The sequence below is a fragment of the Chiloscyllium punctatum genome, chromosome 4 (genome assembly GCF_047496795.1).
Source record: "Chiloscyllium punctatum isolate Juve2018m chromosome 4, sChiPun1.3, whole genome shotgun sequence".
Lineage (NCBI taxonomy): Eukaryota > Metazoa > Chordata > Chondrichthyes > Orectolobiformes > Hemiscylliidae > Chiloscyllium > Chiloscyllium punctatum.
In genome coordinates, this window is record NC_092742.1 from 49544048 (window position 1) to 49569715 (window position 25668).

At 40.8% G+C, this 25668-nt stretch overlaps 1 protein-coding gene across 3 annotated transcripts in view; it reads right to left on the reverse strand.

The window, feature by feature from the left end:
- Nucleotides 1-24296, reverse strand: part of akt1 (v-akt murine thymoma viral oncogene homolog 1) — a 123863-nt gene extending 99567 nt beyond the window's left edge. Inside the window, exons 1-2 of one of the 3 annotated variants that reach the window (XM_072568633.1) lie at nucleotides 24046-24296; nucleotides 23535-23676 (exon numbers count right to left, since the gene is read on the reverse strand). In XM_072568633.1, the coding sequence (XP_072424734.1) occupies nucleotides 23535-23580 (46 nt within the window). In that variant the 5' untranslated portion in view covers nucleotides 23581-23676; nucleotides 24046-24296. The remainder of the gene's footprint in view (nucleotides 1-23534; nucleotides 23677-24045) is intronic. The other 2 variants (XM_072568632.1, XM_072568631.1) reach the window with 2 other exon arrangements.
- Between the last annotated feature and the right edge of the window lie 1372 nt (nucleotides 24297-25668).

Below are 25668 nucleotides of genomic sequence, written 5' to 3' on the forward strand. Positions count from 1 at the left end.
GAGTGGTGGCTGTGTGGAATGCTCTGCCCCAGAGGGCAGTGGAGGCCCAGTCTCTGGATTCATTTAAGAAAGAGTTGGATAGACCTCTCAAGGATAGTGGGATCAAGGATTATGGAGATAAGGCAGGAACAGGATACTGATTAAGGATGATCAACCATGATCATATTGAACGGTGGTGCAGGCTCGAAGGGCAGAATGGCCTACTCCTGCACCTATTGTCTATTGTTTAATTGCTGCTAAATCTGAAGTTCAAAATTCTGTGACAATTTCCATGCACAAACTCTCACGCTACTAAAACACAAATCCAGCAAACATGTACAGATATTGTATCTCATTTAGCCTGGAAAATAAAGTCATTATCTATTTTCACAATAAAGGCTCCGACTGGTAGGAATGAGTTTGACAAATGTTTGCATATTTTGGGAGCAATGAATATACCATATAGTATATTCTACTAGTAGTTAGCAGTTGTGATGCACTAGATTTAATTCTACAAATAGTGAGAGTGTTAGCCCTCAAAAGGTCCTCTGTCAGACTGGAGTGGAAAAAATCTGACAGTATATTGGCTAGCCATTGACAAAACTTTCAATGTCACTTGCTAAGCAGCACAGTGGATTACCTTTATGTTTCCTTTCCCACCCTTGCCTGCATCATCTTCCCCATGCTCATTACATTGAAATGCCTACTCAGTTAATTGAGCAAAGCAAAATTGATCGTTACTGAGATCTCCTACAGTGTGGAAATAGGTCCTTCAGCCGAACAACTCCATACCGACCCTCTGAAGAGTATCCTACCCAAACCCATTTCCCTACCCTATTACTTTACATTTACTCCTGACTAATGCACCTAACAAGCGCATGTTGATCAGCAGGTATCTGATGGGCTGGCTTTAAAGAGAAGCACTATTGCTTTTCCAATTTTACTAGGTAATTGAACATCAGGAAGGAGCCATGCTTGTGATATCTTTTCTGTGCTCTCTCTAAGGTTTTCAGATCCATCCTAAAGTGTAGTGCACAAAAGTGGATACATCAAATGAGGGAAAGAAAGGGTATTTTATACCTTTCATCATAATTTCTTTTGTTTTTGTACTCTGTGTCCCTATAGATAAGCAACAGCCTTTATTGACCTTCCCTGCTAATTTCAAATAATTTGTGCATTGATATTGCAAGATGACCCTGCACCTACATCCCCTTCGAGGTTTAGCACAGTCTTTGGCTGGATACTGTTTAAATTTAATATTAAACAACTAATTAAATTAAATCAGATGACAATTTCAAGCAATAGTAGATAAAAATTGAGAAAGCCAGTGCACAGTTGAGATATGGTGCTCCTCTGCAAATGACAGAAATGGTGCCTTGTTGTCTGGTTCCTCATCCAAATATGCTAAGTACCATACGTTCAAGATATTTTTGTACTACAATGGTAGACAGACTAAGCTCAACACAGAAAAGGTTCATCCAGCTCAGTTGCAGTATTCTTGCCAATGATAAGGTTCAGTATTGCCATACCATCTCTGGCAATGAAATTTGTTGCTGTAAAGGAGACATTGCAATAACAATTAAAATCTTGATATTTGGTTTATTTTTACTTCCTTTCACTATATTCCTCTTTTTCTCTCCCTCAAATCTTTCCCTCATTTCTATGCTGCCATCATCCTTTTTCAGGATAGGTATCTACAGGGCCTGGTTTAGTCTAGTAGAGAATGAAAAAAAGCTAGCAAGGTGAAGTTCTTTTCTTAAGTCAGATGTAGTTCTATGATTTGATAACTATTAGGTAGAAGTTACATTGATGTGATAGCTTCTGTAACAAAATCTGAGGAAAACTCAGATGGTGGGCATTACTCTTTTAAAATACTTGATTGATTGAAGCAACTTGAGGAAAATGCTTTGAAGTGGTTTGTGGGGGATCCAAGATGGTGGCAACCCAGCAAGTCTGACTCTATAGTGCTCCTCCCAAGACTTGGGTAAAGTGGGTCACCCACCCCCACCACACTCACCAAATCATTTATAATAGCTGTTTAATGTAATTAGTTGTTTAATATTAAATTTAAACAATCTAATATTTAGAAGTGGTTTGTGATCAACCTCAGCTGTCACTTTGTCTCTTCCAAGTAGGCACTGATGAAAATGTTCACAAGCAAAGACAATGGTTCAACACTCTGTGGTGATCTGAGGTTAGTGTTGTTCTGTTTGTGTCAACTATTTGGATGCAAATACAATCAGTTGTCCTTGGTGCACTAAGGTTGCTCCAACTCCTGGCTTGCTGGCAACACACTCTGGGCAATTTCATCATCATTTCTCTCTTAATATTTCAGCACTGACAATTTTGTCATTAGTTACCTGACTTTAAATGAACGTTGCTTCTATTTCCATGCCTCAATATCAATGCGCATTTTGACTACAAGTTAGTGTAATGCTTGATTGCTGCTCCAACACTCATCTTTACAGGATTTATGTGAAGACTTTATATTGGCAGTGCATGCTATCTCAAGTTTTCTTGTGCAATCCTCTTAGGTCTGTGCATGGCCATGACTTTGGGAATAGGATATCAATGGGTTCACATGCCTATCAGCAAGTGATGATCCTCCAAGCAGCTACATGACCATACAGAGAATATGGATTGTGCTTCCACCTCAATAAAATAATGGATCATCTACTATACCTTCCACTCCAGGAAAATGACTAAATATCTCACATTGGGAAGCTAAACAACACATGCAACCATCTATAATCACTGAGGGCACCCAGAAGGCAACGAGGGAGCCACTGCTTTTGTCCTGTTTCACACAGCCTCAAACTTACTTTCAAGGTCTTCAGTTTTGGAGCGTCATTTTGATCTTCCTAAAAGATAGTGATGTTGGATGATATACTGATGTCTAATCAGACATGTCATATTGACCTATGTTCACCTACTAGAGTCCTCATTCCCAACCACGTATCACCTATCAAGCTGATTATATCATATAACAGTTTGATTTAGAGTAATTTGTTAGAATCTTTAGTTGATATCTCTCCCGTAGCCAATTGTACATCCTGGTTGAGCTTCTTTGTGGCCATACATTTTTTCCTGTCCAAAACGATTCCGGTTCTTACAGTGAAAACAGTACTTGCCCAACACAGGCCATGTGTTCTTGACTTTTGCATGAAGTCCGCAGTAGTTGCATTCCGACATTTATCTGTGATAGATATGTCATGCCTAAAGGGCAGAACAATCAGCATAATGCAAGACCAAGTCTGTTCTGCCAGAAATATTCTCTAGCTCCCAATTTACAACCATAGCACTTCTAGATATAATCAACTGTTGTCCCTAGAGTGAGCTCCACCTCTCTCAGAAGTCATGTTCTTACTACAGGAACTCTTACGCGCAACACAATCTGGTTTTGAATTAGATTCTTTTACTGCAAATTAATATAATTCTGTGAACTGAGCTAATAAGGTCACATATTGATTAATGGACTCTTTCACACCTATTGTTGGTCACACACCACTCATAAATTACATTCACTTAGGGTTCAAAATGTTGCTTCGAGGCTATCAAATTTTCTGCAGTTTTTTTTTCTGTTCTCTAGAGAGATTCAAAGTGAAATACCCTTTGAAACAAAGACAAAGTTTCGTCCCAACAGTGTTGAGTGTAGCAAAGCCTGTTATAGCTTGCTGAATAGATCAGTTACTATTTCATAAAATATTGCCATTGCATGTGGAATTGCATGTTTGCTTCATGTCATTTTCAATTTGACCAGCACCGGAAGAGAAAAAGCTGCAGCTATTTTCTCTAACTCTGTTACAGCTGTGACCTGTATCTTTTCATTAGTTTTAAAGTTAATTTCAGTTGCTTATAGCAGCTTTCATAGCTCTGAATATTATTGTGTTGCTCTAGCAACAGCTGTGTCTTTTTTTAAAAAAAACAGCTCTTCCACACTGGATCTCAGCTCCAGTTCTGACACCTTGTTCTGTGTTCACAAGGCAGAAGTCTAGTCAAAATGGTGTGCTTATTGAAGTGCCTCTAAGATGGTCGCCTGCAATATATGTGCCTAATGATACATATGTACAGCAGACGCGGAAGGACATTTGTAGATTATTACATTTCAACCGAAACAAACACCATCAGGTATTTCTAGGTCTTCAGTTTAAAGCAAATTTGAATTCTCTAACTGCTATGGTGAACTCCTATTCAATATTAATCTCTGGATGAAGAGTTTAAAAGAATAACCACTAATAAAGTATGTCTCAGTATATGCTTCCATTGTAAGCTGCGCACGTAAACTGGGTTCGTAACTTTTCTTTCCAAAACATACTTTTCATTCACAATTAATTTATTCGCCATTTGAAAAAAAGCTGAAGATAATTTGCATCACTTCATTTTCTAATTTACCCAAGTTTCTAATTTCCAGAAAACGTTTTTCTGTTCCTACTTTCATAGATATTCATTCACATTATTAACTCTTCAAAATTCTATATTCCAGTGTTTACCACAATTCTCTGTAAAGTCAAAAGATAGACCTGGTCAGCATGGGCAAGTTGGACCGAAGGGTCTGTTTCTGTGCTGGACATTCTATGACTCTATAAATGTCATTTTACAGTGGTAAAACGAGCTAATACTATACACCAAAGTAACAACACAGCAGACCTACAAAGTTTGAAGACAGCCCAAGAGTTTTTTTTTGCATGGACTTTACATCTATACATTACTTTGTATGGAAGTTGATGCCAAATCCCAACAGCTACTTAAATGCGATTTACATTTTACATTTTGCAGTTTACAAACTTCGAATCAAATACATATTAACAGCACTACTTTCTCAATTTAGTGTTTAAATTGAGTTGATTCATACCAGCCCCAATTACAATGCAAAGAATCTTTTCTCATGTACTGTTTATAAATTAGCACTGACTTAGAGTTTAAAAGTTGTTATTTCATTCTGAAACTTTATCTGACTAATCTGCGTCTGGAAAAGCTTTCACTACTAATTCAGTCTGGGCTACCAGATTATTGAATCTGTACTCCACCAAGTATTCTATCTTGCATTACCAAACCTTGTGTATTGAGAGCAAGCTTTTGCATCTGGCTTACAATAATTCACTGAAAGCCTGGCACACTGGCAACTAGACAGACCTCCTGCATGTACAGAAGATCCGGTGGGCATTTAGCCATAATTACTAAACAATGTTTCTGCTCCACTCTTTCAGCTGCAGCATACGCAATACAGTTTCTTCAAACAAACTACCGGGGAAAGTTTTACGTTCTGAACAAAGGCGTCAATTGTACCGTCTAAACAAGTTGGGTTTTATTCTCTTTGTTTAAAGCTGCAACAAAATGCTTTGCAATACCTTTTCAATAGCAATAGCTTCATCATGTAATACCCGTAAATGGCCTCACAGTACGATTTGAACGTTTTGAATTGTTAACTGGTAAAAGGACAAATAGTGACTTAGGTACAACTAAAGAGAAGTTCTATGCCTTGAGCTAAACATTCCACTTGTGCAGCACAAATGTTCTCACCATTAACAACACAAATACACCACATTGAATTGGGTAGTGCAAATGTCACATTTATCTCCCAAGCACCAGTTTATTTTGAACAGCTGCACTATTTGAATATATGAAATTAAGATATTGTTCTATTATCCCTGACAGGAGTTATTTAACTAGATGTGTGAGTAACAAGCAGTAAGATATATATTTCTGAAAGATTTTGTTTAAAGCTAAAAAAAAGACACAGAATCTCATCCTGCATGCATTTTTCTTTGTGATACTACATGAAACATGAAACAATAGCTTTTCCATATCCTCTTGGCAAGTTTGAGGCTAGAAAATCAGACTGATGCAATAAATACTGTGTAGGAAGCAAATCCGCATTTACACCTTACAGTACATGAATTTCCCAACAATACACATTACTGGACTCAGAGTCAAAACGTATGGTGCTGGAAAAGCACAGCCAGCCAGGCAATCCAAGTGGCGGGAGTGTCGATGTTTTGAGCATAAGCTTTTCATCACATTCCTGATGAACAGCTTATGCTCGAAACATCAACCCTCCTGTGCTTGTCCAGCGCCACACTTTTTGACTCTGATCTCCAGCACTGACGCCATTGCTCAGAATGTAAAACTTTCCCTGGTAGTTTGTTTGAAAAAACTGCATCGCGTATGCTGCAGCTGAAAGAGTGGAGCAGTCCTCACTTTCTCCACATTACTGGATTCAACTGCATAAAACTATCTGAACTGTAGAACACTAAAGAAATAGTGAAATTTCAGAGTTCAATAGTTTTTGAAGTGGAATCTTTATTGTCTCTGACCAGCTTCTGCCCCAGTTTTTCACAGCTTTAGTCAACATCCAAGGTGAATGTTGTGATCAGATAGCAGTTATCAAGTTTTACTCCATTTCGGTTTTAAACCAGTCCATAATAACATGATCAATCTTGTATCCAAATTTCAATTAATCCAGGAGTCTATAAGCAATTCATATCATGCTGCGCACACCCCTTATCATGTTCTCCAATTTTGTTGGCAAAAGATCAAATTGTAGCATTAAAATTATCCCAGTTTTATCAGTGATCTTCCGCAGCCATATGTCACACAGTACACTCTCTGACATACCAACCCTTATTTTTATGTTCCCTATTCCCACAATCCAATCATTCTGACCAATGAAATCCCACACTATGGAATTTTCTCCCATCATTATTTTGTCATAGGTGGTGCCAGAGTTAAAGAATTAATGCAGATTTCTTGTGAACAATGTATATTGTTGAGACATAATATACTGACATTAGTTAAGGAATCACAAACCAGGGTTTAAGCAAGTTTCTTGTGAGCAGTGACATTACCCCTAAAATAAAAAGGAAGTTTCAGTGCATGTCTTGGCAAGTGAACCCACTACGTGATGCAATAGGTGCCACAGACAATGGAGTCAAGATTAGAATGGTGCTGGGAAAGCACAGCAGGTAAGGCAGCATCCGAGGAGTAGGGGAAAAAAAAAAAAAAAAATCGATGTTTCAGGCAAAAGCCCTTCCTGATGCACCCACTTCTGCCACACACTGTGGAACCTATACCAGCTGCCAATTGCACAAAGTAAGGCTACATAATAATATTTTGTAGCAATTCTACTTAGCTCAAGAGTGTGCAGTACTAATTTACTTACGTCTCATTTTTTTGGAACTAAGCCAACTTATAACATCAAAAAATTTAAATTTAGAAAATTTCATAAAAACCTTCTGAGGGACTGGTCTCCAGCAAAACTTCTATAAAAAGAGCAAATAAATTTGCAGTTGAACTCTTCACCACTTCAACACGTGATATTGTGTTAAAACTTCTGAGGATATAAAAGGTTACCCACTTGAAATTGGGAAAGTGTACAACATAATTCATTGTTAATCCAATGTCAGAGAAACTCAAACCATAAGTTATTTTTCATAAGTATTTCAAAGCGTACAGCACCACATCCAGATAATGAGCAAATATTAGAAAAATATTTTATAAATACACATTTCATTATGAATCCCTAGAATCAGTTGTAAAATGCTGAGTATGTGACATCAATTTTACATTATACTCCTCCCTTTCTGCTGGTTCATTGCCCACCCTCTCACCTAAAAAGAGCAAATTCCTGCTTAAAATAGTGGTTCCTTTCCAATGTCATTATTGATCTGAACACTTTGGGTAATGGTCATGCATACCTGGGGTCTACAGGCATAACATTAAGCAAACCTATGTGCCATAACTCAGATATGCCATTAATCAGTCCCTTAGCATACTCATCTATATAAAACCCTACATTCATGGGATGTGGCTGTTGCTGGCTCAGCCAACATATTGCCAATTCCCATGTGCTTTTGAGTAGTTACTAATGAGCTGTCTTCTTCAAGCTCTGCAGTTCTGGGGATGTAGGGATACCCAGACGTTAAGGAAGCGAGTTCCAGCACTTGGACTCTGACAGTGAAGGAATGACAGTATGGTTCCAAGTCAGGATGGAGTGTGGCTTGAAAATAAACTTTCTTCAGGTATGCCCCATGTATCTGGTGCCCTTGTCCTTCTAGATGGCACAGGACACAAATTTTGAAGGTGCTGTCAAAGAAGACCAAGTGAGTTATTGCAGTGCATCTTGTGGATGGTATATATACCCCTGATAGGGTGTGGTGGTGGAAGGTGCTAGATTGGGTACCAACCAATCAGAATGCCTCATCCTGGATGGTGTGAAGGAGTTGAGTGTTGTTGAAACTGCTCATCCAGGCAAGTGGAAATTATGTCATTAAACTCCTCACTGGCATCTTGTAGATTGTGGATAAGCTTTGGGGAATAGGAGACTAGTTACCCAAATTCCTATCCTTTGATCTTATCTTGTATTCATGGTATTTATTTGGCTAGTTCACTTCAGTTTCTGGTCAATAGAAATCCTAGGATATTGATAGAGTGGTTTTCAGTGATATCAACACCACTGAATGTCACAGCCTAAGGACACAAGGTAGGCCATTTGGAGCTGAGATGAGATATTTTTTCACACAGAGTGGTGAACTTATGGAATTCTTTGCCACAGAAAGTGGATGAGGCCAAAGTATTGAATATTTTCAGGAAGGAATGATATTTAGTTCTAAAAAGATCAAAAGCTATGCAAAGAAAGCAGGAACAGGGTATCGATTGGGATGTGGGTCAAGATTAGAGTGGTGCTGGAAATGCACAACTGGTCAGGTAACATCTGAGGAGTGGGAAAGTCAACGTTTTGGGCAAGAGCCTTTCATCAGGAATGAGGGCTCATTCCTGATGAAGGCCTCCTGCCTGAAACATCAATTTTCCTGTTCCTCAGATGCTGCCTGACCTGCTGTGCATTTCCAACACCACTCTAATCTCCAGCATCTGCAGTCCTCACTTTCGCCTACTGAGTGGGATGATCAGCCATGACCACACTGAATAGCAGGGCAGACTCAAAAGGTCCAAATAATATTTTCCTATTTTCTATGTATCTACGATGATTTCTCTCTTGTGGAGAAAGTCATTGCCTGGCACTTGTGTGGCATGAATTTTCTTGCCACTTTTTAGCCTGGACCTGAAAGTTGTCCAGGACTTGCTGTTTTCAGCCATGGAATGCTTTACTATTTTGAGAAGTCACAAATGGGACTGATCATTGTTAATTGATGATTGTACATCTCATTTCTCGTCTTATAATAGAGATGTTAATTGTTAAGGAAACTAAATCGAAGGACAGCACCTTTGAACTGATGTGATTGACATCCAACAACCAAGAGTGTCTTCCTTTATGCATGTGTGACTCCAACCAGATAGTCTTCACTAATTTCCATTGACTCCAGTACTGCTAATGCTCAATGCCATACTTGGTCAAATGTAGCCTTGACTTAAAGGGCAGTTACTCACACTGCACATCTAGAATTCAGTTTTTTTGTCTACATTTGGAGAAAGGCTGTAGTGAAATCAGGAACCAAACTGAGCATCAGCAAGCAGGTTATTCCTTTGCAAGTTCTGCTTTTTAAACATGGTCAAAGCTGCCTTCCAAGTAGAGTGAATCAAGTTGGGTGAAGACTGACATCTGTGATGTTGGGGACCTCAGAAGGTGGTAGAGATGGATCAGCCACTCAGAATTCCTGGCTGAAGATGAATGAAAACACTTCAGCCTTATCTTTTTCAATTATTTGCTGTGTTCTGCCACTGTGAAAGGGGAAAGTTGTGAAGCGTGTTAGTTAATTGTCCACCACCAATCATAATTGGATACAACAGGACTGTCGAGTTTAAACCCAATCTGAGCGGGTTTTGTGAAGATTTGTCGCTCAGGTGGTGGTTTTGGATGTAAGTTTGCTCACTGAGCTGGAAGGTTCATTTCCAGACGTTTTATTACCCTACTAGGTAAGATCTTCAGTGGGCCTCCAGGTGAAGCGCTGTTTATGATTCCTGCTTTTTATTTGCATGTTCTTTTTCTCAGGGGGTAGTAGATGGGGTCTAACTTAATGTGTTTATTGATACAGTTCCACCCCCTGAGAAAAAGGAACAAGAAATGACATCACCACAGGAAATGACATCACCAACCCAAAGAAACCCAAACATAAAATGAACCTTCCAACTCAGCGAGCAAACCTACATTAAACCCAATCTCTGTTGTGGAATTTTTGACCTCTGTGTGTGCTAAGCAACATGCAATGAACATAGTCCAGGTTTACATTTCATTTTTAGGTAAGACAATGTTTTTCCTGGCTTGTCCTCCTGCACTCTTCATTGAATCAGGATTGATCTCTTGAATTGGTAGAGGATAAGCCAGGCCAGGACGTTACAGTTGAATACATTTCTGCTGCTGACAGTCCACAGCGCTTGATGGATGTGCAAACTGGAGTTGTTAGATTTGTTCAAAGTCTGTCATTTAGCACAGTTATAGTCCACAAACACGACGAAGAATATCATCAATGTGAAGGTGAGACTTCAGCTCCGCAATGACTGTGTAATGGTCATTCCTACCTATTCTGTCATGGACAGATGCAACTGTGACATGTAGACTGGTGAGGAGGAGGTCAAAACATTTTCCCTCTTACTGGTTCCTGTACCATCTACTGCAGACCCAGACTAGCAGTTATGTACTTTAGGTCTTCAGCCAGGTCAATGCGTAGTGGTCCTACTGAACCGCTCTTGGTGGTGGACATTGAGGTCCCTCACCCAGAGTACATACTTTGCCCTTACAATCTCAGTGCTTCCTCTAAGTGATATTCAAATGGAGCAACATTGGTTCATCAACCAAGGTGAGGCTGGGGAAATCGGCAGGAGGTTTCATTGGTTGACAAGTTGGCGGGATAGCTCTACCATTTTTGACACAGGTCTCTGGATGCTAGTAAGGTCTCTGCAGGGCCAAAGGAGCTGGGTTAATTGTCATCATTTCCAGTGCTTCGTTGTCCAGGTTGTCATTCCTTTCTTTAGATTATGCAACAGTTCTAATATGACTGAGTGGCTAGCCAATCCATTTCAGAGGGCACTTGCTTGTTGTGGGTCTGGAGTCACATAATCATCTGCACCATGTACGTACAACAAATTTCCTTCTTTGATGGCAATTAGTCAACCAAATGGATCTTCATGACAATTGACAATGGCTACCTGGTCACCATCAGACTAGCTTTTAATTCCAAACCTTTTATTTAAAATGAGGTTGAGTTCAAATTACATTATCTACACTGTGGGATTCAAACTCATGTTCCCAGAATATTAGTCTTAGTCTGTGGATTACAGGGTAAAGGCAGGAGAAATGGGGTTGGGAAACACATCAGTCATGACTGAACGGCAGGGCAGAATGGCTGAATCCTGTTCCAATACTTTATGGGTTATGAATCCAGTGACACCATCACTAAACCACAGCTTCTCCTTAAATAGAAAAAGGTACTTTAAAATAAAAGGATAAGACATAGGAAGAAAAAGAAAACACAAAGAAAAAGGAATGGAAATGCGAAACAAGGATAGAGATAGGAGGAAGCAATATATAATGTTAACTTGGGTATATTTTAAATCCAAAAAAAAAATTCCTGACAGATGTTGCTGTCAAACGTCTATTCTGTGATCATCCATATCCATCATCTCTCACTAACAAGCAAGATATAAAAGTTTAACTATTATGGGGATTTTTTTTCTGGTTTGTGCAATTTTTAGCCACTTTAGTGGCATTCACAGGTGCATGGACAATATAGAGTGCATTGCAAAGGGGAGGCACTTCGTTAGAGTATCTCTTCTACCTCTCACATGTGTGGACTTCAATCCCATCTATTAACTAATAACGTGGTATACATGTATTGCAGTGCCATTGTGATGCTACTTATATAAACAGTGCATCCCAAAGACTGATGAATCAGACCAAAATAGCATACCCCTCTGATTGTTTGCAACAAGCAAAGTACTGTATGGTACCTCATCAGTGTCCAATATTAGATATGAATCTGCAATTGGACAACATTTGCTACATAATCAATGTGTGCAAAGAATAATGTTGACAACCAATTTAGGATCATTATTTGGGCTCACAACATGGCACACTTACATGTACTGGAAGCTCCAAATGTCAACAAACAGGGCCCTGTTCTTTGTAGGCATAAAGAACATGTACATATACCTGTTTCAGCATAACAAAAAGTTTGAAAGCCAATGTCTTGTTTAAAATTTCAACAAATCCTGGTGTCAAATGGTCAGTCATCGTCTAACTACTACATAGTCTCCACAGCAAAGCTTCTTGCAATCTAAATCCATCCCCCAACCAATCAGCACTCATCTCTCACAACATATGTTGTTTTCCCTTGACTTAGCAATTTTTAGTGAATTGTCCCAATGAGTGCAAATTGTAAGTTAGCTCAGTTGGCTAAAAAACTGGTTTGCAATGCAGACAGTATGGGTTCAATTCCTGCACCAGCTGAGGTTACCATGAAGGACCTTTCTTCTTATCTCTCCCCTCACCTGAGGCATGGCAACACTCTGGTTAAATCACCACTAGTCATCGCTCTCTAATGAGAACTGAAGAACTGGGGGGTTGCCAGAAGAGTGAGCCAAAACATGAAGGGTTTGAAGAGTTGTTAAGGAAGTAAGGAGAGATCGAACAAATAAATTTTAGTGTGCAGAGTTAAAAGCATGACCATAATTGGGCTCTTGGGCATCTTCCACCAGATTCAAAAATGCAAAAGCTCTAGAATGGGTCAGTCCTGCTAGATGGCCACACAGCCCTATTGGAGAGCCAAGGCAAGCATTTCAAATATGAGAAAAATAATTTTAAATTATAGAGACAGTAGGGGCCAGGAACCAGAAAAGAATGGTCAACAAAGACAAGGGTGTTTGCAAAGTGTCATTTGGTGCAGGATGAAATACAGGAAGAACTTTGGATGGCCTGAAACTTATGCAGACAATGGTTTTGACATTGACAAGGAGAGCATTAGAATAGCTTATTTTGGCAATAACAAAAATACAGACAAGAAGAGTTTTAAATCTGGTAGCATATGGACTGAGATAGTTGCAAAGACAGTAAGCAATCTTCACATTAGAAAGTATATAGGGTTGAATACTCAACTCAGGGCATCAAACACTGTTTCTGGATTAGTGGTGCTGGAAGAGCACAGCAGTTCGGGCAGCATCCAAGGAGCTTCGGAATCGATGTTTCGGGCAAAAGCCCTTCATCAGGAATAAAGGCAGTGAGCCTGAAGTGTGGAGAAATAAGCTAGAGGAGGGTGGGGGTGTGGAGAAAGTAGCATAGAGTACAATGGGTGAGTGGGGGAGGGGATGAAGGTGATAGGTCAGGGAGGAGAGGGTGGAGTGGATAGGTGGAAAAGGAGATAGGCAGGTAGGACAAGTCCGGACAAGTCATGGGGATAGTGCTGAGCTAGATGTTTGGAACTAGGGTGAGGTGGGGGAAGGGGAAATGAGGAAACTGTTGAAGTCCACACTGATGCCCTGGGGTTGAAGTGTTCCGAGGCGGAAGATGAGGCGTTCTTCCTCCAGGCGTCTGGTGGTGAGGGAGCGGTGGTGAAGGAGGCCCAGGACCTCCATGTCCTCGGCAGAGTGGGAGGGGAGGGTGAAATGGTGGGCCACGGGGCGGTGTGGTTGATTGGTGCGGGTGTCCCAGAGATGTTCCCTAAAGCACTCTGCTAGGAGGCGCCCAGTCTCCCCAATTTAGAGTAGACCACATCGGGAGCAACGGATACAATAAATGATATTAGTGGATGTGCAAGTAAAACTTTGATGGATGTGGAAGGCTCCTTTAGGGCCTTGGATAGAGGTGAGGGAGGTGGTGTGGGCGCAGGTTTTACAGTTCCTATGGTGGCAGGGGAAAGTGCCAGGATGGGAGGGTGGGTTGTAGGGGGGGGGGGGGGGGGGGGGGGGGTGGACCTGACCAGGTAGTCACGGAGGGAACGGTCTTTGCGGAAGGTGGAAAGGGGTGGGGAGGGAAATATATCCCTGGTGGTCGGGTCTGTTTGGAGGTGGCAGAAATGTCGGCGGATGATTTGGTTTATGCGAAGGTTGGTAGGGTGGAAGGTGAGCACCAGGGGCGTTTTGTCCTTGTTACGGTTGGAGGGGTGGGGTCTGACGGCGGAGGTGCGGGATGTGGACGAGATGCGTTGGAGGGCATCTTTAACCACATGGGAAGGGAAATTGCGGTCTCTAAAGAAGGAGGCCATCTGGTGTGTTCTGTGGTGGAACTGGTCGTCCTGGGAGCAGATCCGGCGGAGGCGGAGGAATTGGGAATAAGGGATGGCATTTTTGCAAGAGGTAAGGTGAGAAGAGGTGTAATCCAGGTAGCTGCGGGAGTTGGTGGGTTTGTAAAAAATGTCAGTGTCAAGTCGGTCGTCATTAATGGAGAGGTCCAGGAAGGGGAGGGAGGTGTCAGAAATGGTCCAGGTAAATTTAAGGTCAGGGTGGAAAGTGTTGGTGAAGTTGATGAATTGCTCAACCTCCTCGCGGGAGCATGAGGTGGCGCCAATGCAGTCATCAATGTAGCGGAAGAAGAGGTGGGGAGTGGTGCCGGTGTAATTACGGGAGATCAACTGCTCTACGTAGCCAACAAAGAGACAGGCATAGCTGGGGCCCATACGTGTTCCCATGGCTACCCCTTTGGTCTGGAGGAAGTGGGAGGATTCAGAGGAGAAATTGTTAAGGGTGAGGACCAATTCAGCCAAACGAATGAGAGTGTCGGTTGAAGGGTACTGTTAGGGACGTCTGAAGAGGAAAAAAACGGAGTGCTTGGAGGCCCTGGTCATGGCGGATGGAGGTGTAGAGGGATTGGATATCCATGGTGAAGATGAGGCGTTGGGGGCCAGGGAAACAGAAGTCTTGGAGGACGTGGGTGGTGTCTCAAACGTATGTGGGGAGTTCCTGGACTAGGGGAGATAGGACAGTGTCGAGGTCGGTAGAGATGAGTTCAGTGGGGCAGGAGCATGCTGAGACAATGGGTCGGCCAGGGTGGTCAGGCTTGTGGATCTTGGGAAGGAGGTAGAACCGGGCAGTGCGGGGTTCCCGGACTATGAGGTAGGAAGCTGTGGGTGGGAGATCTCCTGAGGTGATGAGGTTCTGTATGGTCTGGGAGATGATGGTTTGGTGATGGGGGGTGGGGTGTCAGCCTGAAATATTAACCAGGGAAGTGGGTGAAATTGATTGCAAGGACACAGAGGTTGTGATGATGATTGAAGATGAAGGGTTCAATCTTCCCAATGTTTTAAATAAATAAATAATGGCGATGGAGGGATCAAAATGGAAGTGAAGGAACATTTGAGCAAATTGAAGCATCTTCTTAAATGGAAGGCCAAAGGCTGAACAGTTGCTGTTTGAAAAACAGTTACAAGTGACCTTGAGAAGAACTTTTCCAAAGGAAGAGATGAAGAAGGATGTAGAATAAAACAGTGGATGTGTTGGTGAGGTACAAGGAAGTGGACACATTGGAGAATGGCCTACTCCTGCACCTATTGTCGATTGTTTTGTGATTGAAATCATGCGAGAGGCAGCAGGGAATGGCAAGGTCAACAGCGTGGCTGTGAAGAGCATAGGAGAGTTTAAAAATTCTCCTATGAGCTTTGTGGATGATAAATATGGATGAAAATGGAATAATATAGGATAGATGGGCATCAGATTGGTTTCACAGGTCGGTGCAACATCGAGAGCCGAAGGGCCTGTACTGCACTGTAATGTTCTATGTTCTAATTAACTCACAAGATGACAACCATATGATTCACATGGCATAAGAAATCATTCAGAAAAGACTTCAGTTTACATAGCACCCCTCACAGCCTCGGTATGCCCCGCCTCACTTAAAAACCGTAATGTTATGGTTTGTACTGTTACATTCTTTAATTGTTATAACATTAGAGCAAAATTACAACTTTTAAATATTTAGTTCAATTTCTGTTCTAAGCTCTAATACAGAATCAGTTCCTGCTCTCCTTTCCAGGTTATTGTTTACAATTCAGCTTTCGTGCTACATAAACAGCACTTGTAAAGTTAAAAAATTAAAGTACAAAGTAAACCATTCACAAGTACAGTGCTTGAAAAAAAATGAAAGCAATGTCAGATCTGTTGGGATGGGCACTTCTTTTAAGTTTTATCCTGCACCCTCAGCTCAAAGATTTGGTGCCATCATTTGCTGAAATGCAAACTGACAACAGAATGGTGAAGGCAAGGAGGAACTTAGTGAATGCAGGTATTAAAAGTATACCTCCTTGACTGAGGAGATATAGCAATTGAGGAAGAAATCGTGAAATGGTTGCAAAGTGGGGATTAAAGTTAAATCAGGCACAGAAACTAATAAAAAGATAAAAAGGGAAAGAAAAGAGAGGGAACAAAATAAATACAGAAAGGAAAAGTTTTTTCAAAAAAAAAGTTTAAAATGTCACTTTTTTTAATATCTCAAATAACAATTTACTAATGGCGAAGGAAGACTGAACAATTTATGTCACTCCCTTTAAAAGCCAGAGAGACTAACTAACATTTCATTTAACCTATTTTCCTAATCAAACTGTTCAGAGACATTATTACACATCTCTGGAGCAGGAGGGACTTGACCCCAAGCAGCCTGATCCACGGATAGGGACACTACCACTTGCACCACAAGTGGGTCCCCAAGATTTTACTTAAAAAGTCTTTCATTGTTAAAAGTACTTAATACTATTAAGATCGAACAGGTTAATAGCCAAAGTGCCAATCCAGCGATTAACATATAAGTAGGAGGCTAAGGGAGAGATGCTGTTCACATGAATCAAACTGCACATTAAATTTCTACCAACCAGCAAGTTCTAGAAATGGGGAACTCTTTCTCCCCTGAACTTGCTCATTGATTTTGCGTATTAAGATTCAACAAGGTTTGTCAACACTGCATTACTTTACCAGCAGATCGTGGGTGAATATTTGCTTAAAGTAAAACAGTAAAACTGACTACAAATTTGAAAAAAGTTTTAAAATGGGCAACTGTAGTATTAATATAAAAGTAATCAAATCCAATAACAATTTTTCTGGTTAAATGTTAACACGCAAAATTTACAAATTGTCCATGAGAATTCAAGCACAACAGAGTTATGTTTTGGCAGCACATAAAGCTTATAAAAGTTAAACTTCACCAAAAAAAAGAATAAAATGTCCTCCCAGGTATTCTTTTAAACAAAAATCTAGTAACACCTGCTGATCACTAACTGAGCTGCTGACTACACACCATTAAAATTCTTTGAATACTTGTCAAGTAATGTTCTAAAATATGCAGTTTTCCTATGGTTCCTTAGTTCTGAGCCCTTTAAGTTTGCTTTAATATTAATTTGTAAAAGAGCAGTCGGAACATGGCTCTCTACTTTTTTAGATTCTTTAGGTTGATAATTCATAAAATACATAAAAACTAAAGCACAGATGTTTATAAAGTTATTCTTGCATGTTTGTTCAACAGCTTAACACTTTCCATTTTAATGTACTTTTGTTCACAAAGACTAAAGTATTGCAGATGCTGGAAATCAGAAACAAAGAGAGAAAACAGTAGTGGAGACACTCAAGGCAGGCAGCCCAGCAAGAGAACAAAAAAATCTTTTTTTTTTAAAACAGTCTCTTTCCTAAGAACTGAATATATTAGAAACAAAGCATTTTTAAACAGGAACAGAATCAGGAGAGGGGAGAGGGGAGATAAAAGGAAGACAGAAAAGAAAGACAAGAAATTGAATACGAGAAAAGTTTTCACATGAAAGCAGAAGAGAATAAAGAAATCAGAGTAGCCACCAATACTTTTAGTAGCCTTCTACGCTCAATATTTAAGATCTTCATAGTTTTTAAAATATCTTAAATAACTGTTAAGGCAGTTGGTAAAATATAAAACAAAAAAAAAGTATGAGGTTATGCACAAGTAGGAAGATTAGAGGAGCAGACTATTTTCTAAACAGGGAAATGCTTTGGAAATCTGGCACACAAAGGGCCTTGGGAGTCCTAGTTCAGGATTCTCCTAAGGCTAACATGCAGGTTCAGTTCACAGTTAGGAAGGCAATGCAATGTCAGCATTCATTTCAAGAGGGTGAGATTACGAGAGCATAGATGTACTACTGATGCTGTATAAGGCGCTGGTCAGATTGCATTTGGAAGATTGTGAGCAGTTTGGGCCCAGGATCTAAAGGAAGGATGTGCTGACGTTGGAGGGATTCCAAGAGATTTACAAGAATGATCCAAGGGATAATGGCTTGTCATGAGGAGCTGTTGAGAACTCTATGTCTGTAGTCAGTATAGTTTATAAGGATGAGGGGGGGATCTGCTCAAAACTTACAGAATACTGAGAGGCCTGGATACAGTGGACATGAAGAAAATGTTTCCATTATAGGAGAGACTAGGACCCAAGTCCACAACCTCAGAGTGAAGGGACAACTCTTCAGAATGGAGATGAGGAGGAATTTCTTCAGACGGAGGGTGATTAATATGTGGAACTCATTGCCACAGAAGGCAGTGGAGGTCAAGTTATTCAGCGTATTTAAGACAGAGATAGATAGGTCCTTGATTAGTAAGAAGATCAAGGTTTACAGGAAGAAGGCAGGAGAATGGGGCTGAGAAACATCAACCAAGTTTGCAAGGTGGAGCAGACTCGTTGGGCCAAATAGCCTAATAGTGCTCCTACATGTTATGGTCTTATGGTCTAAAACCTTTCATCTTTGTTCTCGGTGCCTTGTTGCAGCTTGAACAAGGAGGTACAGCACAGTCAACTGCTGTACGCATGGAAGCTGATTCTTCTCAAAGGAAAAGGGCCAACTTCATGTAATTAAAATTATGCATAAATATTGGATGCCAGCACTGAAGGTTTGAATATTCAGCAGAACTTGGGGAAAAAAAAGTTAATTAATTATCAAAGCACTCACTGTTCTAAACAATCAAACTAATCCTTAGTAAAAGCACATACACAATACAAACTAATTGTTTTGAAATAAATCAACATTTCTGAATACTTAAGTGCCCACACATGAGTAGAATGAGCTTTAAATTTCGGTCATAGACCCTACCATGCCAGAAAACTGCACAAGGAAATATTCATGAGGGCTGCAGAAAAAAAAATGGTTATTACTGTTATCATTTTTGTCTTGTATAGTGGCTTATTGCTACTATTCCAGCTACACAAAGATTTATTTTTGTCCCAGTTTTAGTTCTCGTCTACTTGCTTCCTTTCAAAAACATCTAGTTCCACATGTATGCTGATAATAGCGAGCACTATCTCATCACTACCTCTTTCCGTATTATCAGAATGCATGGTTGACATCTAATCCTCAATTAGCATAAATTTACATAAACTAAAGATTGGAAAACCAAAACCATTGCCTTCAGTCCCTACTACAAACATGATTTCCCAACCAATCATTCCATTTAACTACCTGTTCACTCATTCAAGCTGAACAACACTGTTCACAGCCTGGGCACATGACCAAGCTGTGGTTCTGACCCAATGTCATGAGAAAATGACCAGTCTTAGCTTGTGCCTCAGCCTCATTCCTTTAACCTCAAATTAAAGTATTCAAATGGTCTCCCACTTGATACAAAACCTTGACCATATCCATAAATCTTCTGGCTATATCCTTTCTCACACCAAGATCTGTATTTCCACCAATCATATTCTTACTGATTCTACAATTCCTCTACTTTAAAAACTGTTTTTTAATCCCTCCATGACAATGCACGTCCATGTTTCTGAAATCTCATCCAACCCTACAACTTTGAGCTCTCTGCAGGTTTCCAATTTTTGCCTCTTGTGAAATGTCCATTTTATTCACACCATATTTGTTTACTATTCATTCAGGCATCTAGACCCTAATCTCTGGAATGGTGATTCATGGGTCATTTGCATTACTAGAGCGTAAAATTGGAGCTATACTGTCATGGCATTCATGTCATGGGCAGCACAGTGGTGCTAGGCAGCATGGTGGCTCAGTGGTTATCACTGCTGCCTCACAGCACCAGGGACCTGGGTTTGGTTCCTGCCTCGGGTGACTGTGTTTGGAGTTTGCACGTTCTCCCCGTGTCTGCGTGGGTTTCCTCCGGGTGCTCCGGTTTCCTCCCCCAATCCAAAGATGTGCATTGAGGAATTGGCTATGCCAAATTATCTATAGTGTTAGGTGCATTAGTCAGGGGTAAATATAGAGTAGGGAAATGGGTCTGAGTGGATTACTCTTCACAGGGTCAGTGTGGACTTGTTGGGTCAAAGGGCCTGTTTCCATACTGTAAGGAATCTAATGTAATATATACCTGAAACATGCTGGCACCAATGTTCTTGCAGACTGCATAACTGAGGAAGTAAAAAGGACTTTGAATGAAATAGTGGACAGTATATCAAATGTAGAAAGATGTAAAAACAAATTGGGAGGAGGAAAACAGTAAAATGGAAAATGTGGGTCAGAGAATTGCAGGAAGGGACAGAGAGAAAGAAAGAACTAGGAATACATCAACAAGTAAGACAGGACGTTACAAAGCAAACAGAAAGACAAAGCTGAAACAGAAGTTGCTGGAAAAGCTCACCAGGTCTAATAGCATATATGAAGAGAAATCAGAGTTAATGTTTCAGGTCCAGTGACCCTTCCTCAGAACTGCTTAACTTTGATTTCTCTTCACAGATGCTGCCAGACCTGCTAAGCTTTTCCAGCAACTTCTGGTTTTGTTTCTGATTTACAGCATCCACAGTTCTTTCAGTTTTTAAAAGACAAAACGAATGGCTCCATATCTAAACATGTGTAGCATTCCTAAAACAAACAAATTCATAGCATACATTGAATGAAATATGATCTGACAATCATTTCAGAGACCTGGTTGCAGGATGACAAGGATTGGTTCTGATAATGGAACAGCATGTGGCATTCAAAACCAGTCGGATGCTAGATAAAAGGGTAGATTGTTAGAAAAAGATGGGTTTTGCGCAATACTGAGGTATGACTTGGTCCAGGAAATCAGGATGTGGAATAAGTTGATCAACGAGACAGCAATAATCATGAGTGACTTCAGTCCACACAAACTGGGGGAAAAAAAAAAATCAGACTGGCAATAGTAATCTATTAATTTATGGAATGCTTTTCAAGGTTTTTTTTAAAAGCATCACAGTCTGGAACTGACCAGAACAATGTTCCCTCTACCATGCTGCTGTTGGGAGGTCCTGGGCATGCTGACTGATGTACTGATACATTGGAGGTCGGGGAGTCCAGAACTAGAGGACATAGGTTTAGGGTGAAAGATATAAAAGAGATCGAAGGGGCAACTTTTTCCACGCAGAGGGTGGTGCGTGTATGGAATGAGCTGCCAGAGGAAGTGGTGGAGACTGGTACAATTACAACAGTTAAAAGGCATTTGATTGGGTATATGAATAGGAAGGGTTTGGAGGGATATGGGCCGGATGCTGGCAGGTGAGACTAGATTGAGTTGGGATATCTGGTTAGCATGGACGAGTTGGACTCTGAGCCTGCACCACCATTCAATATGATCATGGCTGATCATGCAATCTCAGTATCCCATTCCCACTTTCTCTCCATTCCCCTTGAACCCTTTATCTGCAATGGCCACATCCAGCTCCCTCTTAAATACATCTGTGCACAGCAACAGCTTCTGGAAGTCAATGTGTCCATGCATCGATTGACACATGTTGATCTTCTGCTGTGCAGCTCAGAGGGAACTCAGCAACCATAATATGATTGAATTTTATATTCAGTGAAAAAGAGAGTAGATTGAATCACGACTAATACTTTAAATAAGGTCAATTATGTGGGTATGAAAACCGAACTAGCTGAAATTACCTGGCTTCCGAGGCAGGGGAATAAAACAAGCAGTAGCATATATTTAAAGGGGATATGTCAGAATATTCAGAATACGTATATTCCTAATATAATAAAAAGAATTCTAAAGGAAGGATCTATCATCTGTAAGAAGTTAGGAAAGTATGAAACATAAGAAAAAGGAAGTAATTGCACAAAGATGAGTCGTTAATCAGAATATAGAATGGCAGATAGTGACTGAAAAGTTAATCAGAATGAAGAAAAAGCAAAGTAACAGAGGAAGCTGGCTACGAATGTAAAAATAGATAACAGTTTCTATAAGTAATGATCACAGGTCTGTTAGAGTCAAAATCGGGACTAATAATGAGGAGTTGGCAAAGTATGTTGTGAAGAAGATATAAGGAGATTGCAAACAGATAAAGAAATTGTTCACTTTTGCAGGAAAAATGAAAAGATAGAGTATTACTTAAATGAAGAATGACTATGGACTTTCAAGATGTATCAGCCATTGATCCTATCTTGTAATATATAAATATGCTTACATCCTTTCATACACTGTGCAGCATTTCTTATAAGCAGAGATTACCTGGGGGTTGCAACGAGAGGGACAAACTCACTGAGATTCTTGTGGAGAGAGGAGGAGAACTTCTTCAAGGTAAGCATCCTTGCAAGGGGATTCGCAGTAAGGTTAAAATCAACTAGGCAAAAGTGAGGACTGCCGATGCTGGAAATCAGAGTCAGGATTAGAATAGTGCTGGAAAAGCACAGCGGGTCAGGCAGCATCCGAGGAGCAGGAAAAATCGATGCTTCGGGCAAAAGGGTCCTGATGAAGGGCTTTTGCCCAAAATGTCGATTTTCCTGCTCCTCGGATGCTGCCTAACCTGTTGTTCCTTTCCAGCACCACTCTAATCCTGACTCTTATTTCCAGCATCTGCAATCCTCACTTTTGCCTAGCATTTCTTATAAGAACATCTTTCCCATGAAGCTAACTACAATGACAGCAGTTCAGCTAAATATTCTTCCCAATGCAATACCGTCCTCTAAGTGACATAATAAAACAAATCAGTTGCTTATCAATAGTATTTTATGACAAGCACTCTTGACACAGTAGACATTGAACTGTACTTTCAATGTGTGATTAAAGAGTCTATATGTTAGTTTTTGGACTGAATGGAGTCAAATTTTCCAGTACAAAACTGTAGTGGAATTGCTGGAGTGGCAACAATAATGTCTTCATCATTTAAAAGGCATTCATTCATGTCAGGAAGTGGGGAGTAAACCACATCCATTCTTGCTCTAATGTTCAATTCCAGTATTTGTACTCATATTAGGACCTCCTATTCAGACTGCACTCAGACCAATAACATAACCAGGGACTTGAATAACATTAGCAATGAAAATTATTAAAAGATACTGTTTTATACAATAAAATTATTTGTTGATATTAATAGTGACAATACCATTGTTGTAACAAAATGTCATAAACACAGTAAGGAGAGGTTTTAATTCACAATGCCACATTTATAAGTGCCTTTCTTTGTTACCATTTTCACTAAACATAAAAAATAATACAATTCAAGAAAATGGCCTTATAGTGTTTCTGCCATTACAAAATAAAACCCTTAATCCACACCATAAGAACAAATAGTACACCATAGCAATTTGCACTAAATCGTCATAGGTGAACGAGATGCTCCCTTGCAAGGTTTGACATAAGTAAATTCATTTACAAATTCTGCATAGTAAACTTTGATAATAGTAAAATATCTGTTCAAACAGAATGTGTGAAAAGAAATGCGTTGTAGTACTTCCACTGGAATCAATGACAAATCTTACCTCTTTTGTGAAGCCACCCCTCTTTCACGATGGTACTTTCAGTCATACTGATTACAAAAAATCTAAACAACAGCAAAACTTCACTTTAAGAGAAAGTTAACTCGAAGATTCCTGATTGAAACTCCCTGTTCGTCACAACAACCTGCGTTAGAGACAAAAAGCAAGGATTAGTATGGGTAATTCTATCAGTTAGCAAGCTTGTCTGGGATAGGACAAGGTGGGTGTTCACAAACAGTGAGTGATTTCCAAGCTCCTATGAACTTCTGAACTAATTTTAATGAATGGCAAGGAACGTAACGCGCCCGATACAGCACCGGCACCGAGCATGCTGTTCAGCGGGCACAGCCACAGGACAAGCGGCTCCTGGGGCGTCCGGCCGAGAGGGAAGCCCGGGGTAAGGGGCTGACCGATCTCCCATCTCCGGACAGGCAAATGGAGACAGGCCGAGGCAGGCCTGTAGGCGCTGAGACTGTCCTCAGTGGATAGTTTACCATGAGGCTTGCTTTCCTACCTGTAGCTAGTCGGCTCCGGCGCCCTACCTCCCTGTACCGCTCCTATATTCAGCTCCGGATCGTCAGGAAGGTTCACAGGGCAGTGCAGCTGCAGTAAGCGGTGGGGCAGCTTCTTCCTTTTGTGAGAATGGGTGACGTTAGGCTGGCCTGGGCTCCCCAACACGTCAGTACGGGGGCTTCACAACGCCCAGGCGAGCTCGACATTCTTAACTAGCAGCAAAAACAGTCATCAGTAGGTTCCACAGTCAACTGAATGATTCCTGCAATTAGCAAACAGTGAACAAAGTAACGACTTAGACTCACAGCGAGGATCTAGATAACTGTCAGTAAACAATTCACAGAAACTGACGAGATAAGCAACTCTTTGGGCTCAACAACCAAATTAAAATGCTACTGTGGGTCAACAACTGGAATGGCCATATCTCAAAGCAACTCCTGGGAGCAGCACAAAACAAAACCATAACTGGAGCAAACTATACAGGTGGACAGTGAACAAAATCACTATTTCCATTTTAAGATTTTTTTTAGAAAAGGGCCTTACCTTATCAGAAATTGACTGTGTCAAATTTCATGGAGGGTTTCTCCCAGGGAGGTTGATCAAGTTTTCTCAAGCTATCATCCCAAACTCACTTCATTAACTAGGTGTCATGCCCATGACAGCCTGCTTGTCCAATGCTAGCCAACTCACAGTAAGCTGAAGTACTCATCCCAGGATTCTTGGCACTAGCTCATTATTTAAAAGGCCATTGTGCACCCAACCGAGAGCTTGCAGTCCAGAGCCGCCCTGTGTGATCAATGATATTTGCTCCTGATTACGTAGATAATGGAGAATTATTGCCTCACATTTTAGACATGGACCAGGAGGCTTTGGTAGAAAGGGTGGTGCTGAGGAGGACCATCCTCCTACCCCAGTCTGGCAGAGGTGGTCTGGACACCAGACCCTGCCAGCCTGTTCCAAAGTTGCCATTTCGGTGAGTGTGGTTTCCAGAGTCAGGGGAAACACCCAACAATGCAGGAAGACAGTCAATGCCATTTCCACTCCGTCAGCATAAGCGCTAGTAATCCTTCTCTGTTCTCTCAGACTCAATTTATCTCTGCCACTACAGCCATCTCTATCAAGATTCATGCTATTATCACTACTGCATATCACATCTTCCCTCACAGATGTCACCACCCCAACCCTCCATTCTTGTAACTCTGCATAGCCTGTGCACTGAGTCCTAACACCTCACCACTTTTCCCCACTAGCACCAACAAACATGCCACTCACTTTCACTTCACTTTGCTTTCTCTCATGGAGAAAGCAATCCATAACTGTGCCAACACAGCCAGCATAAATAGTGAATGGGATGCCCAACTTTTGGTTCTCCACCTGCAATGAAGAGATGACCTTGACCCTTGTGTCAGCAACTGAGTCACAGAGTCATAGAAATGTACAGCGTGGAAACAAACCCTTCCATTCAACTTGTCCATGCTGACCAGATATTCTAAATAAATTTAGTCCCATTTGCCAGCACTTGGCCCATAGCCCTCTAAACCCTTCCTATTCATATACCCATGCAGATACCTTCTAAACATTGTAATTGACCAGCCTCCACCACTCTGGAAAAAGGACCTTGTGT